The 17,683-nt window shown below is 52.9% G+C and overlaps 7 protein-coding genes across 7 annotated transcripts; 6 read left to right on the forward strand and 1 right to left on the reverse strand.

Moving 5' to 3' along the window:
* Positions 1-600: 600 nt before the first annotated feature.
* Positions 601-3,229, forward strand: PSV08DRAFT_228148 (Transketolase, thiamine diphosphate binding domain-containing protein). Its single transcript, XM_014221806.2, has 6 exons — positions 601-672; positions 835-977; positions 1,063-1,147; positions 1,205-1,499; positions 1,552-2,912; positions 2,968-3,229. Exons 1-6 carry the CDS (start codon positions 619-621, stop codon positions 3,082-3,084), a joined length of 2,055 nt encoding a protein of 684 aa, XP_014077281.1. The 5' UTR covers positions 601-618; the 3' UTR covers positions 3,085-3,229.
* A 130-nt stretch (positions 3,230-3,359) lies between these two features.
* Positions 3,360-4,780, forward strand: PSV08DRAFT_320536 (uncharacterized protein). The gene is made up of 3 exons (XM_014221805.1): positions 3,360-3,647; positions 3,701-3,943; positions 3,993-4,780. The coding sequence occupies exons 1-3, from the start codon at positions 3,396-3,398 to the stop codon at positions 4,404-4,406; spliced, it is 909 nt and encodes a 302-aa protein (XP_014077280.1). The 5' UTR covers positions 3,360-3,395; the 3' UTR covers positions 4,407-4,780.
* On the forward strand, positions 4,747-5,925 carry PSV08DRAFT_378874 (S-adenosyl-L-methionine-dependent methyltransferase). The gene has a single exon (XM_014221804.2). The coding sequence runs from the start codon at positions 4,809-4,811 to the stop codon at positions 5,739-5,741; it is 933 nt and encodes a 310-aa protein (XP_014077279.2). The 5' UTR covers positions 4,747-4,808; the 3' UTR covers positions 5,742-5,925.
* Positions 5,926-6,356: 431 nt separating this feature from the next.
* On the forward strand, positions 6,357-7,498 carry PSV08DRAFT_207427 (uncharacterized protein; the record flags this gene model as incomplete). Its single annotated transcript, XM_014221803.2, has 3 exons — positions 6,357-6,446; positions 6,514-6,688; positions 6,756-7,498. The coding sequence occupies 3 exons, from the start codon at positions 6,357-6,359 to the stop codon at positions 7,199-7,201; spliced, it is 711 nt and encodes a 236-aa protein (XP_014077278.1). The 3' UTR covers positions 7,202-7,498.
* Positions 7,302-8,300, reverse strand: PSV08DRAFT_9726 (uncharacterized protein). The gene is made up of 2 exons (XM_014221802.2): positions 7,683-8,300; positions 7,302-7,587 (listed from the first exon to the last, which is right to left on the reverse strand). The coding sequence occupies exons 1-2, from the start codon at positions 8,190-8,192 to the stop codon at positions 7,402-7,404; spliced, it is 696 nt and encodes a 231-aa protein (XP_014077277.1). The 5' UTR covers positions 8,193-8,300; the 3' UTR covers positions 7,302-7,401.
* A 1,328-nt stretch (positions 8,301-9,628) lies between these two features.
* On the forward strand, positions 9,629-11,796 carry PSV08DRAFT_249946 (eukaryotic translation initiation factor 4e type 3-a; the record flags this gene model as incomplete). Its single annotated transcript, XM_014221801.2, has 5 exons — positions 9,629-10,118; positions 10,176-10,386; positions 10,672-10,753; positions 10,844-11,236; positions 11,272-11,796. 5 exons carry the CDS (start codon positions 9,629-9,631, stop codon positions 11,794-11,796), a joined length of 1,701 nt encoding a protein of 566 aa, XP_014077276.2.
* Positions 11,797-13,518: 1,722 nt separating this feature from the next.
* On the forward strand, positions 13,519-16,238 carry PSV08DRAFT_378879 (uncharacterized protein; the record flags this gene model as incomplete). The annotated part of the gene is made up of 5 exons (XM_066093358.1): positions 13,519-13,826; positions 13,883-14,511; positions 14,583-14,801; positions 14,891-15,623; positions 15,692-16,238. Exons 1-5 carry the CDS (start codon positions 13,594-13,596, stop codon positions 16,236-16,238), a joined length of 2,361 nt encoding a protein of 786 aa, XP_065948736.1. The 5' UTR covers positions 13,519-13,593.
* Positions 16,239-17,683: the final 1,445 nt, after the last annotated feature.

The following is a 17,683-nucleotide window of genomic DNA, read 5'->3' on the forward strand; positions in this document are numbered from 1 at the left end:
GCGCCCTCGGAGAATAGGGTAAATAACCGGCTCTAGTCCAGAGGAGGGTTTGTCCGTAGAGGAGACTTTGAGCCTCAAGCAGCGTTCCGGCCGCGGCGCCGATCTCGGTTGTGTGTCGGCCATAGGCGCCCGGAAGAATTACACTGAGGTTTTTTGTCGGCTTTTGCTCTGGCCGGTTGGCTGAGGGAAGATGATGAACCTGGGCATAGAAAAAAAACGACAATGGCCGTGGCGGTCGGCGCACTGTGACCCGAATACGGTGCTTCTCGGCGCGTGGCGAAAGAGAGAGGCAAGGACAGAGCAGGCAAGAGGTTACTAAGAGACAGTCAGTGAGCCGGGCTGGCAGTTAGGGTGTCCTGGTCAGCGCAGTTGCGGCTTACTCTATCCGCTTGCATTGACAAGAGAGAGTGGGCTTTGGGTGGGACTGATTGATGTAATCAGGCTGGCTCGACGGACCCCACCTACACGTCCACTTTTGGTGCATCATATCTGAGGCAGGCATGACGGCCTTAGCACCCACCCCCACTACCCTACAAAACCTAAACATCGTAGCCCGCTGTCTCCCGCGATCTTCTTTCTTTTCTCTTCAATTCTTTTTTCATCGACAGTCTGCCCATCATGCCGTACGGAAAGACCGATGAGCTTGCCATCAACACCATCCGAACCCTAGCGGTACGTCTCTCTTACCTCTTGTTCTCCCCCGCTATGCTTGCGCAGCTGCCCCGCTCGCCGCAAGCTTCTCTCCCGCCCAGCAAGCAAGCCACTTTCACAAGCACCGATGATGAGTTCGAGGCTGCGGAACAGCTCAATGGCTGACTTCTTGCCTCTTTATAGGTCGATGCCACATTCCAGGCCAACTCGGGTCACCCGGGTGCGCCCATGGGCATGGCCCCGGTGGCCCACGTCCTGTTCAACAAGTTCATGACATTCAACCCCAAGAACCCCAACTGGGTCAACCGCGACCGCTTCGTTCTTTCGTACGTATTCTCCTGCTTTTGTTTTTGCAATTTCCACTGGCATCTGCCCTATACATTGCCCACGATGTAGCTAACTTGAGCGCAGCAACGGTCACGGATGCATGCTTCAGTATGCGCTCATCCACCTTTTCGGCTATGATGTCAGCATTGAGGACCTGAAGAAGTTCCGTGTAAGTAAACAACTTTTTTGTTTTTTTACGCAAAAGGCAAACTCTAACTCGTCGCAGCAAATCGATAGCATCACACCCGGCCACCCCGAGTCTCACGACACCCCCGGTATTGAAGTCACTACTGGCCCTCTCGGTCAGGGTTTCGCCAATGCCGTCGGTCTCGCCATTGCCGAGAAGCACACCGCAGCCGTCTTCAACAAGCCCGGCTACGAGCTGATCAACAACTCCGTATTCGTCTTCTTCGGTGACGGTTGCGCTATGGAGGGTATTGCCAGTGAGGCTGCTTCAATGGCTGGCCACTTGAAGCTCGGCAACCTGATTGCCATCTACGACGACAACCACATCTCCATTGGTAAGTTTCTGGCGAATTCGGAAAATGGCGACTTGGATCTAACTTTTCGCAGACGGCGACATCAAGTGCGCATTCACTGAGGATGTTTCCAAGCGCTTCGAGGCGTACGGCTGGCACGTCCAGCACGTCGCCGACGGTGACACTGACCTTGAGGGCATTGAGAAGGCTATTGCTGAGGCCAAAAAGGTCACCGACAAGCCCTCGATGATCAAGCTCACCACCACCATCGGTTTCGGTTCCGTTCTCCAGGGTACCGGCGGTGTCCACGGCAACCCCCTCAAGGCCGACGACTGCAAGCAGGTCAAGGAGAAGTTCGGCTTCGACCCCGAGAAGATGTTCCAGGTCCCCCAGGAGGTATACGACATGTACCACAAGCACGCAGCCGAGGGCGCTGCTGCTGAGGAGGAGTGGAACAAGCTCTTCAAGAAGTACGGCGAGGAGCACAAGGAGCTTCACGCCGACCTCAGCCGCCGTCTGACTCGCGACCTCCCTGAGGGCTGGCAAAAGGCCCTCCCTACATACAAGCCTAGCGACCCTGCGATTGCCTCAAGAAAGCTCTCCGAGTCTGTTCTGGAGGCCATCCACGACGTTGTTCCCGAGCTTCTCTCCGGTTCTGCCGATCTGACTGGCTCCAACAACACCAGGTGGAAGAAGGCCGTCGACTTCCAGCCTCCGGATCTCGGCATTGGCGAGTGGTCTGGCCGATACCTGCGATATGGTGTTCGTGAGCACGCCATGGCTGCTGTCATGAACGGATTGTCCGCATACGGAACCATTATTCCCGCTGGTGGTACTTTCCTCAACTTCGTTTCATACGCTGCCGGTGCCGCTCGTCTGTCTTCGCTCTCACACCAGCGCGTCATCTACGTTGCTACCCACGACTCGATCGGTCTTGGTGAGGACGGTCCTACTCACCAGCCTATTGAGACTCTTGCCCACTTCCGTGCTCTGCCCAACATGATGGTGTGGCGCCCAGCTGACGGAAACGAGTGCTCTGCTGCTTACTACATGGCGCTCACCTCCAAGGGTACGCCATCTATCCTTGCCCTTACTCGTCAGAACCTTCCCCAGCTTGAGGGCTCAACACTCGAGAAGGCCATCAAGGGAGGATACGTTGCTCTTGAGGACAAGGACGCCCAGATCACCCTCGTTTCCACTGGTTCCGAGGTTTCTCTCTGCCTTGAGGCCGTCAAGACCCTCAAGGAGCAGGGCATCACTGCCCGTGTTGCTTCGCTGCCTTGTTTCGAGGTCTTTGACGCTCAAGACAAGGACTACAAGCTGTCGGTTATCCCTGGCGGCATCCCATCGCTCAGTGTTGAGGTCATGTCCACCATGGGCTGGGAGAAGTACTCTCACGAGCAGTTTGGTCTGAACCGCTTCGGTGCTTCTGGCCCATACAAGGAGGTCTACAAGGTAAGAATAATTGAATACTTGAAATGCTTGAGGCAAATGCTAATGCCCATTACAGAAGTTTGAGTTCACCCCCGAGGGCATTGCTAAGCGTGCCAAGGCCACCATTGACTTCTACAAGGAGGTCAAGCCTCTGCGATCTCCTCTCGACCGTGCTTTCCAGCAGCTTATCTAAGTGTTTGACAACGTAAGATTTAGTTCTGGAGGCAGAGGATTCGAGCATAACCTTGTGATGAGTGACGAAATTAATAAGCGGCAGCCCGCTTGAAGAAAGATATCAACCAATGTATAGAATTTGATTCATTTGACAAATCCCTTTGCGTGTAACATTGACTTGTATGTGCTTGTTGTGATGGATTTGGCCCATTTTCCCTGCATGACGCAAATGTTCCTGGTGGTGATGATCGGCGGGCGTTCTCCTCGGCTCCGGCGCCGCATGGTCAACTTTTTGCGACATCATCGCCGCCATCACCACACACGGCTAGCATGTCGCGGTCCGGCAGAAGCAATGTTGCTGCTGCAAGTAGTAGGGAATCGCCATCGGCGGGTGGCATCTTTTCTGTCCCTGCGCCGATAAAGCAACTTTTCGACCAATTCCCGCTCCTCACATACCCCGTCAACGAGTTCCCACAGCGAGCACCACAACACCACAATGCACATGTGCTGTACGTCTTCACTACAGAGGAGGGTGCTCTTCGAGGGGCACCATCCTACAACCCAGCGTGCCTGAAGTGGCAGGTCAGTACCTGGTTGCGCATTCATTGCCCCACCACAGGCTCATCATACCGCAGGCATATCTCAAGTTCTCCAAGATACCGTTCCGGATAGCCTCAGCGAACAACCATGCGTCTCCAAGTGGCTCTCTGCCATTCGTCCTCCCCTCGTCGGATTCAATCAAGCAATCACAACCTGTACCGTCCAATAAACTACAGCGCTGGGCAATGAACAATAGCGACAAGGCAATTGAAGAGCCAGGAGATGCGCAATACGAGGCATACTTGAGCCTGATAGACCACCGGATACGCAGGGCTTGGGTACGTCTGGCTAGAACGGAATGCTTGGGCTACAACTAACATATGCTAGCTCTACGCTGTGTATCTCTCCCAGAATTCCACCACCATTGCCGAGCCTCTGTATATCCTGCCGACCTCGCGCAACTCGTTTGTGCGTCTCGCAATATCCCGCGAACTGCGCCTAGCCGCCGAAGCCGAACTCGCCAAGTTCTCCAGCATCATTAGTGACGAGACATTATATAACCAGGCAAGCGAGGCTTTTGCTGCACTGGAAACGCTGCTGGGAAAGGACGATTGGTTCTTTGGAGCGCAGAGGCCGGGCTTGTTTGATGCGAGTGTTTTCGCATACACACATTTGCTATTGGATGACAAGCTGGGCAAGGGATGGGTGGACACGCGGTTGCGCGACGCGCTAATGGCATGTAGACGCCTGGTCGCGCATCGAGAGCGGATTTTGGCCAAGTATTTTGAGAAGTCAGCATAGGCCTGAGGGATTGTATGTACGCTTTACGACCTGTAATATTAACAATTAGATGTGAATGCCATGTAGGGCACTGCTGTTCCGTGTGTGGATTGTTTGGACTCTATCTTGGAACAATAGGCTGTGTCTATGTAAAAGGCAGGCAAATGGTTAATGTTCTTTAGCGCGAGCCAGAACACGGCGGAGGGCGCAGGTGTGAGTCATGTCACGGGAGCCTGTACGACATATTTCCCGATTAGGCAATTCTGAATACAAGTTCAGCATGGAGAGGGCGCGGAGAAGATTCATTGGCCAAGACACTACAACTATATAGATGGTGTCAGGCACCCATCCAACACGACGAGAACAACGACAACGCAACTCAAACTCTTTCCTCTCAAATATACCCATACTCAGACGACAACAATGACACAACCAACAACCATTGACATGACATTTGACACTTCCCTCGTCGATGTCAAGCCACCCACCATTGAAGCAAACACTTCCTTTTCAACGGTAGAATCAGACCAAACAAGTACACCTACCGTCCAGCCACGACCTCAAGTACCAATCTACCACGTACCCACACAAGACGCATACAACCAATGGGCCTCTCAATACGACTCTGACGGCAACATGCTCCAAGCCATTGATGACATCGAACTAACCACCTTCCTCCCCTCTTTCCTCTCCCAAATCTCCAATCCCAATCCCACCCCCTCTCCCGGCGCAGAAGCAAAAGAAAAAGAAGTCGAACTCCTCATCCTCGACCTCGGCTGCGGCACCGGTCGCAACACGCTCAAACTGCTCGAGCACTTGACCCAAAAAACCCCTCATTCCAACCGGAGCAAAGTCATCGGCATCGACTTCTCTTCTGCCATGCTCGCCATCGCCCGCTCAAAACTAACCCCTTTTCCGTCAGAAACCTGGTCCCTGCACTGCTGCGACATCTTCTCTTCTCCCTCTCCCTCCCCCATCACCACCCCCGTCCACGGCATCCTCTCCACCCTCGTCCTCGAACACATTCCGCTCCCTACCTTCTTCGCCACCCTCGGCTCGTTGCTCTTGCCCTCTGGCGTAGCTCTGGTTACCAATATGCACCATGAAATGGGGAGATTGGGCGGACAGGCTGGGTTCGTGGATGCGGAGACGGGGGTTAAGGTTAGGGGGGCGAGTTTTGTGCATGAGGTCGGTGAGGTATTGGGGCAGGCGCGGGAGAGTGGGTTTGAGGTGCTGGGGGTTAGGGAGAGGGAGGTTACGAGGGGGGATTTGGATGGCGGGGTTGTTGGGGGGAGGGGGGAGAAGTGGGTGGGGGTTAGGGTTTGGGTGGGGGTTTTGGTGAGGAAGGTTGGGTGAGTGGGAAAGAGTTGTCGTGTTCGTTTTCGTTGATAGAGAATGGTTGTTGTTTTTGGAGTGAGATGTTGTAGTCTTGATACTCGTCAAGTTTTTTTTCGTGGTAACTTTTGAGGATTTTAGCCATTAGTTTGTGTTGGTATGACATTTTCGTATTAAAACTCAATGGAAGATAACTATAGTATGTATATTATAACTTTTTCATTTTTCCACATCAGCACAAGGTACAGTTGAATCCCCTAACATGTAACTCAGATGTTACTCAGATCGTATGGCTTTAGAAGTGAGATGCTAAAAAACAATGGACTTCATGAAGTAGCAAACTATACCGTGCAGAACAAACAAAACATGCAAATAGAACTTACAAAGTACAATTGCTGCTATATTACAAAAAAACATGCGACTTACTGAACACATGCTTCATGCAGGGATGTATCCAGCATTGACCCAATCAAAAGTCATCATGACGTCAATTGCCGTCCATATGCTGTGGTACTACATACCATAGATCTCTTGGTGAGAAAAACTACAAACAGTCTGAAAAGATAACAATTTGCCAATCCGGCTCAAACAAAAGAAAGTTGATTTCATCAGAAGCAATCCGGCATTCTCAACACCATGGACTCACTTCCGGTAAACAACAAGACAGCCGGCGAAGCAGAAAGCACATACAACAAAACACTTGAAACGGGTGCTGGAGCAACCCAGGTAACTTGCAGTCAAAGAAGACAAAAAGTTCTTTTATTACAAAATTCATGACTGATGATTTTGACAGAACTTTGCTCCCGTAAAGCGCGTCTGCGCCCACCTGAATGCCTTCCACGCCTACGCCCACGACCCCAAGCGCGCCGCTGTGGAAGCAAATCACTACTGTGCGCATCTCAACGACGAAGTGCGGCAATGTATTCTCTACGACTCACCCGAGCCAGGCGCCCGCATCATCGGCATCGGTGCGCTAACCTCCCCCCCCCCTTCCCTCGACTTAAATATATCCCATACTGAGTAGCCCTAAACCAGAATACATGATATCGCCCGCCCTCTACGCCACCCTGCCCGCCTCAGAGCAAACCCTCTGGCACTCTCACGTCTTCGAAGTAAAATCCGGCATGCTAATCATGCCGCGCCCGCCGGGCATCCCCGAAGCCGCCTGGGAGCTAGCCGAGAACCGGGAGATGGAAGAAGTCGTCCAACTCTACGGCAAGATCTACCACTTATGGCAGACTGACCGTGGTGACAAGTTGCCGCTGGGTCCTCCGCAGCTTATGACGAGTTATACAGCTGCGGAGCAGATGCCGGATTTTGAAGAGAGGATCAAGGAGAGGGATCAGAGGTTTGGGAGTGACTATACGAGGAAGAAAGGCGTCAGGGAGTATATTGAGGTGCCCGAGATTCATGAGAATGCGGATGCGACGTGGGCCAAGGGTGGGATGGGACATGGAGGCGCTAGCCAAGGAAGTGGGTGAATGGCGCGCGTGCGGGCGGCGTCGGGTCGGGTTGTGCGTTAGGAATTGTAACATTGGGGGTGGGGAGGTATCAATGTTCCCTCCCCCTGCGATAGGGACACGATTGCCAGTGGTGGTATTTTTTCTCTCCCTAAGAATTGGGGCCCTGCCCCCTTCTCCCTCAGATGGAAACCTCGGATCCCAAATGTAGGTTTGTCAGATCATGAACCGGTCGTGTTTGGAAGAACCTCGATTTTGGCCGGGTCAGGCTTTTCTCGTCGGCCCAGTAGTTTCCCCAAGACGTCCTTTTCTTTGTTGCCATCTTCTTCTTCGGCGTCGCTCGTGCCTTCCGTGTCGCTCTCCGCTGCGTTTGGGTCTTTCTCCTCCAGTACGCCGAGTCCGAGATCCTAGTAGTCGTTTGGTTAGCTTAAAAAAACTTGGGACTTTGTCTTTGCAACACTTTTTTTTTTGCTGGATTTTGCCAAACAGGCACAACACTCACCATTTCAATGTACGGCTCGCCATCTTCCTGGTCCTCGGCATCCAATCTCCTCAATGTACCCGCCCGCTTCTGTGCCTCGAGCTCTTCATTTGCGGCCTTGAGGCGCGGCAGGAAGTCCTTGAGAAAACCTCTGATATCGGGGCCCATTTCGGCCTTGGTCAGCTTCATGATGGGTTTTGTGCCTCTGTTTGCGCGGAGGTTGACGACGCCGTCTGCGCCTTTTGCTTCGTCTAGCTCCATTTCTGTGTCTTCGCCGTCGTCGTTTTCGTCGTCGTCGTCATCGTCTTCTTCGCTCGAGCTCTCGTCGCTGCTGGGCTCCTCGCTGGATTCAGAGAGCGTGCTGTCTGTGTCTGAAGTGCCGTAGTCGCTTGCGTTTGTCGTCGTGTCGTCTGTAGCATTTGTCGATGCGAGCGCGGATTGCGACGACATGGACGGTGAGGAGCTGGGCTCGTTGGAGAAGCGCGCGCTCTTGGTGCGATGCGGAACTGAGTCGTGCATGTATTGTGCCATGGCTTTCTTCGGCGGTATTAATCAAACAGGGTCGTGACCCTGGCGTTAGAGAGAATGGTTATGCAAGACGAAAAAGGTACACGGGAGTTGGGATAATACAGAGTGGACGGCTTAGAGAAAAAAAAAGTTGTGCAAAAGTTCGGGCGTGCGCCGCTGGACCATTCTTTTGCGGAACGGGTGCGCCGAACGTGCGCAAAAAGATAGACCGGTGGCAGGATTGCTACGTCACCCCGCCCGCCTCGCCTCGCCTCGCCCGCCCTAGCTAGCATCCTTTAATCGACAAAGATCAGCATTACGGGCTTACTTCTGCGAGAGAGGGTTACCTATGGTCGGCATGATCCGAATGCACATCGGATGCAGTTGCATACCGACGCCGGCCGTGTGGCTTGTTACGTTGTACGTTGGCCTGAGGCCGCAAGTCCATTCCCATTGGTGTCAGCAGGGGTCTTGAAACGGCGTCTTGAAACGTAGTCAGAGCGGGCGTCTACATGGATGACCTTCTCTCTCCGGTCGAGCTTCTTTAAAGGGTCCCCTATCTTGCCAAACAACATATTCACTTCTTCCAACGTCTTCTCCGCCAGTCCTTTGATTTTCTGTCTGCCGAGCCGTTGTTGCTGCTGAACACCTCTTCACGTGCGAGTAAACTGTCGGTGTGTACGGAATTGCCCCTCTTTCAACTGTTCGACGAGCATTACCATCGGGGTGTCAACGTATCGCTGTTAGGTTACAAGAGAAACGTGTGGACTAGTGTTAGGTATGTTTTAGGTTTCCTGTCATTCTTTTAGTCGACTACTCAATCCCCTTCAATTCGCTGTCTCCTCTGGTTATTTGGCTGTCGAGCGTGCTTGGCGGAAGCCTGGTGTAAGGACTTTTATCCCGACAGCCTTGAGATGTCTGATATCAGTCATACATCTTCCCCAGCCATGGTTTCACCATGACTTCCTTATGCGTGCAAATACCTACATTTTCGGGTTATCTCCACGTGCTGTCCGATGACATGTCCACACCACCACCGTTTCAGGCTTTGCGGCGTTCAGATACCTAGGCGGAGATGTAAGAGCTTTGCAATTGCTCACCCTCAAACATCTTTCTGCCTTCAAACCCAGCAATCAGTCCCAGGTCTGCCTCGCATTCAAGTTACGGATATTTCCAACCTCGGCCATGTTTCACAGCACATTTCATCTCTATTTGTTTTGTCACGATTTACCTCCATCACTTAAATGCTGACTCTGCACAGATCAGAATTCTGGCTCGCTACCACATTTCAGTGTTTCTTCTCCGAAAAGTCTCTGCCCCACCAAGCACAGTGTACCTTCGCCAACTAGATCGCCTAATTGTCTAAGATTGATTTTGATCAAATCTCGGCATTTGAAGAGGAATCCCCTTGAGCTTACGTCTTTGTTCCATCTTTTAATCCGTTCAAACAATCACCCATCATGGCTGGCCGATTCCCCGCGCTCAGCACCTCCAACCTCCCCGCTGCATCGTCTGAAGAGCAGGCAGCAACTGCATCGCCCGCACGTGGAACCGCTATGCTCAACAACATCTTCAAATCGGTGCGTGTTCCCGAGTTCCGCTTCAAGTGGATGTTCTGGGCCGAAAAGGGACAGCAAGCACCGCCAAAAGACAAGGCGGCGGCATCGGAAGAATATCTCACACGACCCAAGCCTCTGGGTGAACAAATTGTGTCTGTCAAGGAGTTTTACCAGCACTTCAACAACATTCCAGTTGAGAACCTCAAACTGCGTGACTCGATACATCTCTTCCACTTGGGCGTCAAGCCCGTATGGGAGGACCCACGAAATACGCGCGGAGGAGCATGGTACTTTAAAGTCAGCAAGGACCTTGCAGCGCAATTTTGGCACGAGATGTGTCTACTTGCTGTCGGTGATGTGTTGCAAGGGGCCGTTGAAACGAAGCGAGCTTGTAAGTTCTATCTCCAGCCCATTTTTCGTCATTGTAAACTTTACTGACCATGCCAAGCTTTTAATGATGACATTTGTGGCATTTCGTACAGTGTTCGTTGGAACGCGGTCCAGATTGCCGTGTGGAACCGCGACGCAGAGAACGAGGAAGGCCGCCAGAAGCTACTGGCGGTTATTCTTGACAAGCTTTCTGAGGAGCTGCGGCCGAAGAAGGAGGACAGCTACTGGTACAAGGCTCACAAGGAGCACAAGGGCTTCATTGAGCAACAGTAAGCGGGTTATGTACAGGCTGTGAATGATGAGAGATCATTCTAGGATCGGTATGAGATAGACTCGAGAGACCTTGAAATTACTGCATACTTGCATAAGATAATCGGCGTTTGTGAATACTATATTATTTTGAAGTCGTTTTTGAGTGTATCCGCGCTACGACATTGAGTGCCTCCAGTCTCACTTGCACCCCCGCCTTTCAACTTTGCCATGCGCTGCGGATTCTCGGAATCAATCGTGGGTTGCTATGCGCTCGCACAAATATCTAAACAACAGCTTTACAGTGACCTGAAATACCAGTCTGAATTCCCATCTGATCCAAACTATCCGTCAGGCAACGGTCATGGTGCGCCAATCACGAGCATGGTTCGCCGCAAAGCACGGTCCACCTGTAGAAGCATCATCCACTTCTCATAATCCTCCGCACTCGAGCCATTGCCGCCTCCCACCATCCAGTCGTACCCCTCTCAAACGCCCAACATGGCCGCGATTCCAACATCCCTCTTTCGCTGGGTCGTCCCCGCTGCCATTGGCGCCAGCGTAGTGCAGTCATCCATCTACGACGTCAAGGGCGGTACCCGCGCAATCATCTTCGATCGTCTGTCGGGAGTCAAGGAGACTGTCGTCAACGAGGGCACACATTTCCTGATTCCATGGCTACAGAGGGCCGTTGTGTTCGATGTCCGGACTAAGCCGAGGAACATTAGCACGACGACGGGAAGCAAGGATTTGCAGATGGTGACCTTGACACTGAGGGTGTTGCACCGACCGGAGGTTAAGCAACTGCCTAAAATCTACCAGGTAAGGATGCAACTACGAAAGAAATGCCATGGGCTTGTTGAAATCAAAGTGTGTTTGGGGTCAAGATGTTAATAGAGTGTTAGAACCTCGGTCTTGACTACGACGAGAGGGTCCTTCCCTCAATTGGAAACGAAGTCCTCAAAGCTATTGTCGCCCAATTCGACGCTGCAGAACTCATTACTCAGCGAGAAGCCGTGTCGAACCGTATTCGCGCCGATCTGCTGAAGCGCGCCAACGAGTTCAACATTGCGCTCGAAGACGTCTCCATCACACACATGACGTTTGGCAAGGAATTCACCAAGGCGGTCGAAGAAAAGCAAATCGCACAGCAGGAAGCAGAGCGCGCGCGATTCATTGTAGAAAAGGCAGAGCAGGAAAGGCAGGCCAACGTTATTCGGGCAGAGGGTGAAGCCGAGGCGGCGGACACGATTAGCAAGGCTGTGGCAAAGAGTGGTGATGGCCTTGTTCTGATCAGGCGGCTGGAATCCCAAAAGGACATTGCGCAGATACTGGCAAGGAACCCGAACATCAGCTACCTGCCTGGCGGAGCTGCTGGCAGCGGCGGTGGGTCAAGCGGCGGCAGCTTCCTCCTGGGCCTGAGGTCATAGATGGGAAGAATGCAGATGAATGACGACGCGGGGGTGTGTGTGTGTGTGGAAAATGCCTAGCCGGCGTGGCACCGGCGTATGGCTGCTGTACAATATACTAACCACGGGCATGATAACACTTCTCTACCAAATGTGAATTACGGTCTCCTCTGTGTTTCGCCTTCTATTTGTGTTTCCTTGTCGCCTGGTAACAGAAAGACAAATCTTATCGCCTGTCCGCCATGAGGCGTATGTCAAGTTGTCGCTTGCCAAAAATTGTCATTTTTTTCCAAATCAAACACTTGTCTCTTCTTGTTCTTTTTGATCGACATGATGGGTTGATGATGGGTAAGAGACAGACAGGCCCAAAACTTCCAAAGGCGTCACCAAAGGTTTTGCAACAAGTTTGACGCAATCAAGACCACACCAGTCGTGAAGTATTACAAAGAGAAGGGGGAAAAAAAGGAAATCCTCAGGCTCCTTGGCTTCAACGTGTGGAGTATACTCAAATACCATGTTTCCCTTTTTGTTGGCTTACAACATCCACTCGCATCTAGAACAGCCCCGCCGCCGCCATGTAAATTCAAATCACAAAGCGAAGAGAAGGAAAAAAACCGAATGTAGAAGTCAAGGCGAAGGAAAGAATACCGCAAAAGGAAGGCACTAGTTCAACGTTCCAGAAATTGTCATTTTCTCAAACCGGAATGTTTTGACACATTGTCCGCCTCAGGCGCCTTTTTTTGATGGTAGTCGGTCGCACGAGCATCCGAAACTTGTCTCTATTTTTTTCTACCCCAGAGTCAATCGGGTTGCTGTTTAATGCGAGATTGGGAGTGAAGTGGAAACGCACAGCCAAGAACCCTGCTGTCCCTCATTCTCACCCCTGCGAACTTGCTTATTAGATACACATAGAAATTTGCGCAACGGGACAATCTTGTGGATTTTGGGTAAGGGAGATGTTTGTGATTTATTAGGGAAAAGGGCCAGGTTGAGGGTTCAAGGGTTGGAAGGTGGGGATTAAGGTTTGTTCAAGGACGAAAAAGATCACGTGGGGAGGGGGGAGAGACTGCAAGCCAATGATGTGACGGATTGGGTTGTGGTGTGTGTGGTGCAATGCCCGTTTCGGCAAGGGAAGTAGTGCGCACAGGCAAGCACGACCAAGGTGTGATAAGGTGGCGCGGTCGTTACAATCCCAGTCGCAGATCCCGAGGGGAACGACAGAACGAGGGCGACTTTCTTTCTCGTGTGCACGACTCAGGTTGCTGTTTCTGAGTGTCAGGGATGCATTAGAACATGGCGCTGGGGGTGTTGGGCGAAGGATGATTCCTAGGCAGCGACAAAACAGCGGCGGTCGGGGGATACGTGGTGGGCTGTTAGTGCTGGGCTGTTCGTCATGAGGGGTTTGGGCAGGAAATTTCAACAAAAAAAGAGCTGCGCCTCTTCGTGGACGGGATGCGTGACTGGGCTGGTTTGCCGGGGTGCGAGAATGATAGGACGAGAGGCGATATTTGGTGTAGCATGGATGCCCCAGGCAGTCAGTGAGGTGGCTGTGCACGGGAGCAAACTTGGGCTGCCGCCAATCAGAGGAGCTGTGGCCATGCAGAGTGGCTTGACAGCCTAGAATCCGCCCTGGCAGGCTCACCGGCAGGCGCTCTCAGCTTGTAGCACTCGTGGGCGGCGCATTGAAGACTGTGCCTATAAACTATACGGCAACCTTCGCGAGGGGCAAAGTTGTTCAGTACACGTCTCCCTTCTTAGCCCATACGCACGTAAAGGAAGATAGGCATACGCCCTTGGACCCGCCCTTTTCGCTAAGCCATGGCTGTTGTTCAGCAGCAGCGGTGCAGCAAGCAGACGAGCATCATCCTTACCCTTCGCATTCTGCTATTTGTCAAGCAGCTTCGTCGACGTGTCGAGCCGCGTGTGCACAATGGCTCATCAATCGACTCGGGCAGACTTGGCATCAGGCTATTCCGATCGTCGGGCGAGTCGCACACGCCGGCTTCGGCTGCTCCCGCAAGTCGAAACCTGGTTGGAGACAAGGTGCAACAGTACGTTTTTGGAAGCTTTTGTTTGGTTTCACCTGGCTCACATGTGCCGGCCCTAGGATGCTCAGCACACTCGATGCCAAAGTCGGTGCTAGTACGGGAAACGCTTTTTCAGCGAGTGCGAGTAACAGCGCCCTCTTCCTCAAACACAGCAATGCGGCCATCGTCGAGGGGCGTTCCATGAACGAAACTATCCAGCTCTTGGCTGCCGTGCACGGCGCCATCAACGTGCTCGCAGACTGCCGGCGGCAGTACGGCGACTCGTGGCTGCTCGCCCAAGGCGTCGAGGCAGGGCTGGTGCTCGACGACAGCTTCATTGCCAACTACGAGCACCTGCTGCTGCGCCTGCAGACGGACGTGGTCGCGGCCCTGTCGCGCAAGGTGCTCGAGGAGCTGCTGCGGGGTGGCCACGACAAAAAGCAACGCAAGCTGCTGGGCTGGTTCGCTGAATTCGCCGAGAAGCCGCAGGCGCTGAGCACATCGTTCCCGTGGACGATCAAGCCGTCGCTGGCAGTGCTGTGGGGAGTGTGCTGGATGTTCTACGAGTGGGCGGGCCAGGGACAGGGACAGGGCGAGGAGCAGCAGCAGCAGCAGCAGATGAACAGCGAACGAGCGCGAGTGCCGCTGGACTGTGTGCTGCAGAACATCTCGCTGGGGTGGGATGGCGGTCCATCGTCCGACTGTAGGTGTTGCACGCTTCCTTGGGCTTGTGTGCTGGACACAGCCGGCGGCTTAGAGGGCAAGGCTAACGCATGGTAGATGTCAGCCTGGGCCGGGCGCTGATTGGCTCTCAGGCGCAGCAGGACGCAAACGCGCGGGTGCATCTTGGGCACAGCGTGTTCCAGGCACGAAACACGGAAACCTGGGAAGCCGACTTTGCGACGACGGGCAGGCTGCCGGCCTTGGTGCAGAGTCAGGCAGGGCCCGGGGCGGCCCCAGAGGCGGTTGCAAGTAAGTGCCTAGTCACAGTCGCGTGCTGTCCCGTCTGCGTTTGACTCACGCCTGCGCTCGACACCCGGGTTTCAGCCTGGAAGCATCTCGCGGCTCCCGCTAACTGCCTGCTGCAGCCCCCCACGATACTTATTACGCCCATGCCGCCCCCGACTACCAGCCAGTCCAGCCCGTTAATTTGTATTCGCCTCATAGTCCAGGCTCTGCTGCGCCACTCACGGCCTATCCGCACCTTGGCAATCTCCATCATCCTAACCATCCTACTCACGCTTGGCACCACTCCGCCTTGCCACCTCAACTCCCTCCGCGTCATCTGATTAACACTGCGCATAATCCGACAATCAGAGTCATCACCGTCCCGGACGACGACTTGTTTGCTCCGCCACAAACAGGCTTCGCGTCGCCTTCTATATATCGCCAGCCTGAGGCCCCGCTCAACTTGAACTCGTCCGCCTACTACTCCTACTCCCCCTCCCCTTTCAACATGACTGATCTCGCTCCCACCACCGCCCCTGCTCTGCCTGCTCCCCACGAGCACAAGCGCACCTCCTCGGTCAACTCACTACTTGCCGACATGCCTACTCCCGTTAGCCTGAGCTGTCCGCGATCTCCCATCATGACTTCGCCAACCTCTGCAGAGCGCAGACAATCACTGGCCGCCACCCCCCCAAGATCCCACAGCAGAGCTTTGTCTGTCGACTCCTCGCAAGATGGTGACGACGACGGATCTCTACGGAAGAACCACAGCTATAAGCGCGCCGAGGAGCCGCCGCGCAACCAAGACGGCAAGATGGTCTGCAAGCACCAAGAATGCCAGGGCGTATCATTTGATCGCAAGTGCGAATGGAGGTAAGTTTAATTCCCCGCACCCCAACACAAACTGCTTTGAAACCCAGCATTACTAACCTTGCTCACAGCAAACACATGGACAAGCATGATCGTCCCTACAAATGCAATGCCAAGGGCTGCGAAAAGCTTCAGGGATTCACTTACAGCGGTGGCCTTCTCCGCCACGAGCGAGAGGTCCACAAGATGCACGGCGGTACGAAGAAATCACTCTTTTGTCCGTTCCCCGACTGCAAGCGCAGCTCCGGCGCCGGCTTCACGCGGAAAGAAAATCTCGCTGAGCACATCCGCCGCGTCCACCGGAGAACATCAATGTCAGCAGACTTGCACGGACTTGTCATTCGCCGTGACATGGTTCGTCGCGAGATTGAAGGCTCCCCCATCCGTGAGTCACATGCCCCAGAGTCACCTTACATCCGTCCCATGGAGTACCGCGAGGAAGAGGACCTCAGCATGAAACGCAAGCGTGCTGCCTCTGACTCCGAAGTCTCTGAACGTGACAATGACGAGATGCGCTCTGAGATCAAGCGGCTGCGACAAGAAAACGAGGAAAAGGACTCGCGGCTCAAGCAGCTCGAGCAAGCCGTCATGGCGCTCCAGCAACAAGGCCGCAGATAAACATCTAGCAGATTTTGCCACTGGGTTTTCTTTCTTTTCTTTTCTTTGAGGAGTTCGATTGATCACTGCATTGGGAAAGGAGTTTGGGCAACGGTTTCAGTTCGCCCCCCCCCCTTTTTTTTTTAATTATCTGTCTGTCTATAACACTCCTCACACTCCCCTACCCATACCCCCACAAGCGCGCTCATTGTATATAAAATCTCCCCCACGAGCGATTATGATCTCTCCAAGTCTACATCTTAAACTGTAATTTGTTTTGTCTTTTTTTTCTTTAAACACATCTGGTCGAGAGATGGGGGAGGCATGGCTGGTACATGCATTGCACGTCACACTCTACGAATTGAACGCCCTTGTTATATTCAAAATGCGAAACGGAGGCAATGGGAAAGCGCAAAGGATATTATACCACTCGTTTTTTCTTATTTCGTCTCAATCTTTGTACTAGTTTTAGTTGTAGGTTATTATCATGTCAGAAAGAAAGAAAGAATCACAATAGTTAGTTATTCAAACATGAATTAAATTACCCTTTTCGTTGTGCAAACAATGCTCGCATTTTTTTTTCTTTTTAGGCCTGTCTCTCATAGTAAAATCCAAGACATGAAGTCAAGTTTACCTTTTTCGGCGACAAGCCCAACCGTCTTTGTTTTCGGCCCCCAAAAAAAACCAACCGTGCCACCAGATCGCATATGCGCCCGCGTGGTATAGATTAAAATCTTACCCCTGCTCCCCCCCCCTCCCCGCTTACCCGCCCTTGATGCCTAGTAGGATTGCCTAGTGCTAGTAGAATTCGTCCTTTACTTAGCCTGACCCGCAAAACATGGCCATTCGCATTCGCGCCAGCCTTGTCTTTTTTTTGCTGACCATTCCCAGACATTCTAGACCGGTTCTTCGCGCCCTCCCGATCAGATTAGTAGGGCGGTGGTGTGCCTGATTGTGCAACAGCCACTAAACCCTTTTCTTGTTGGAAATACACACATCATGTATGGCGTGCAGGTGCAGGTGTTCGCAGGGCAGCCAACCCCGAACTAAAACTTACCGGCTTCCTTACACCCACTAGTCTATCTCTTCCCCCATCTTACACCCACCCACCCACACACACTCTCTCACACCCTAGCTTTTCAGGTAAGAAGAGGGCGTTTTTTTCTTGGGGGCCCGGAAGTCCGGGGTGAGACATTTGCATACGTCATATTATGGTTTTTTGTTAACCGGTTTACACCACACACACACCCCCAAAACGCCCTTTTTTGTTGCGCATTGTTGGCCTATTTTGAAGGTTAGAGAGAGAGAGAGGACGGTGAGGCTGGCGACACAGGCAGAGAGGGTGAGTCAGATAAGGCGATGATGACACTAGAGAGACTTATTACCGTTGGACTAAAAGGGGGAAATGGGAAGGGGGGCTAGGCTGAAGGATGGATCATGTGATGGCGCGTTAGCGTGTTCAACGC

The sequence above is a fragment of the Bipolaris maydis genome (genome assembly GCF_028858645.1).
Source record: "Bipolaris maydis strain C4 unplaced genomic scaffold PSV08scaffold_11, whole genome shotgun sequence".
Lineage (NCBI taxonomy): Eukaryota > Fungi > Ascomycota > Dothideomycetes > Pleosporales > Pleosporaceae > Bipolaris > Bipolaris maydis.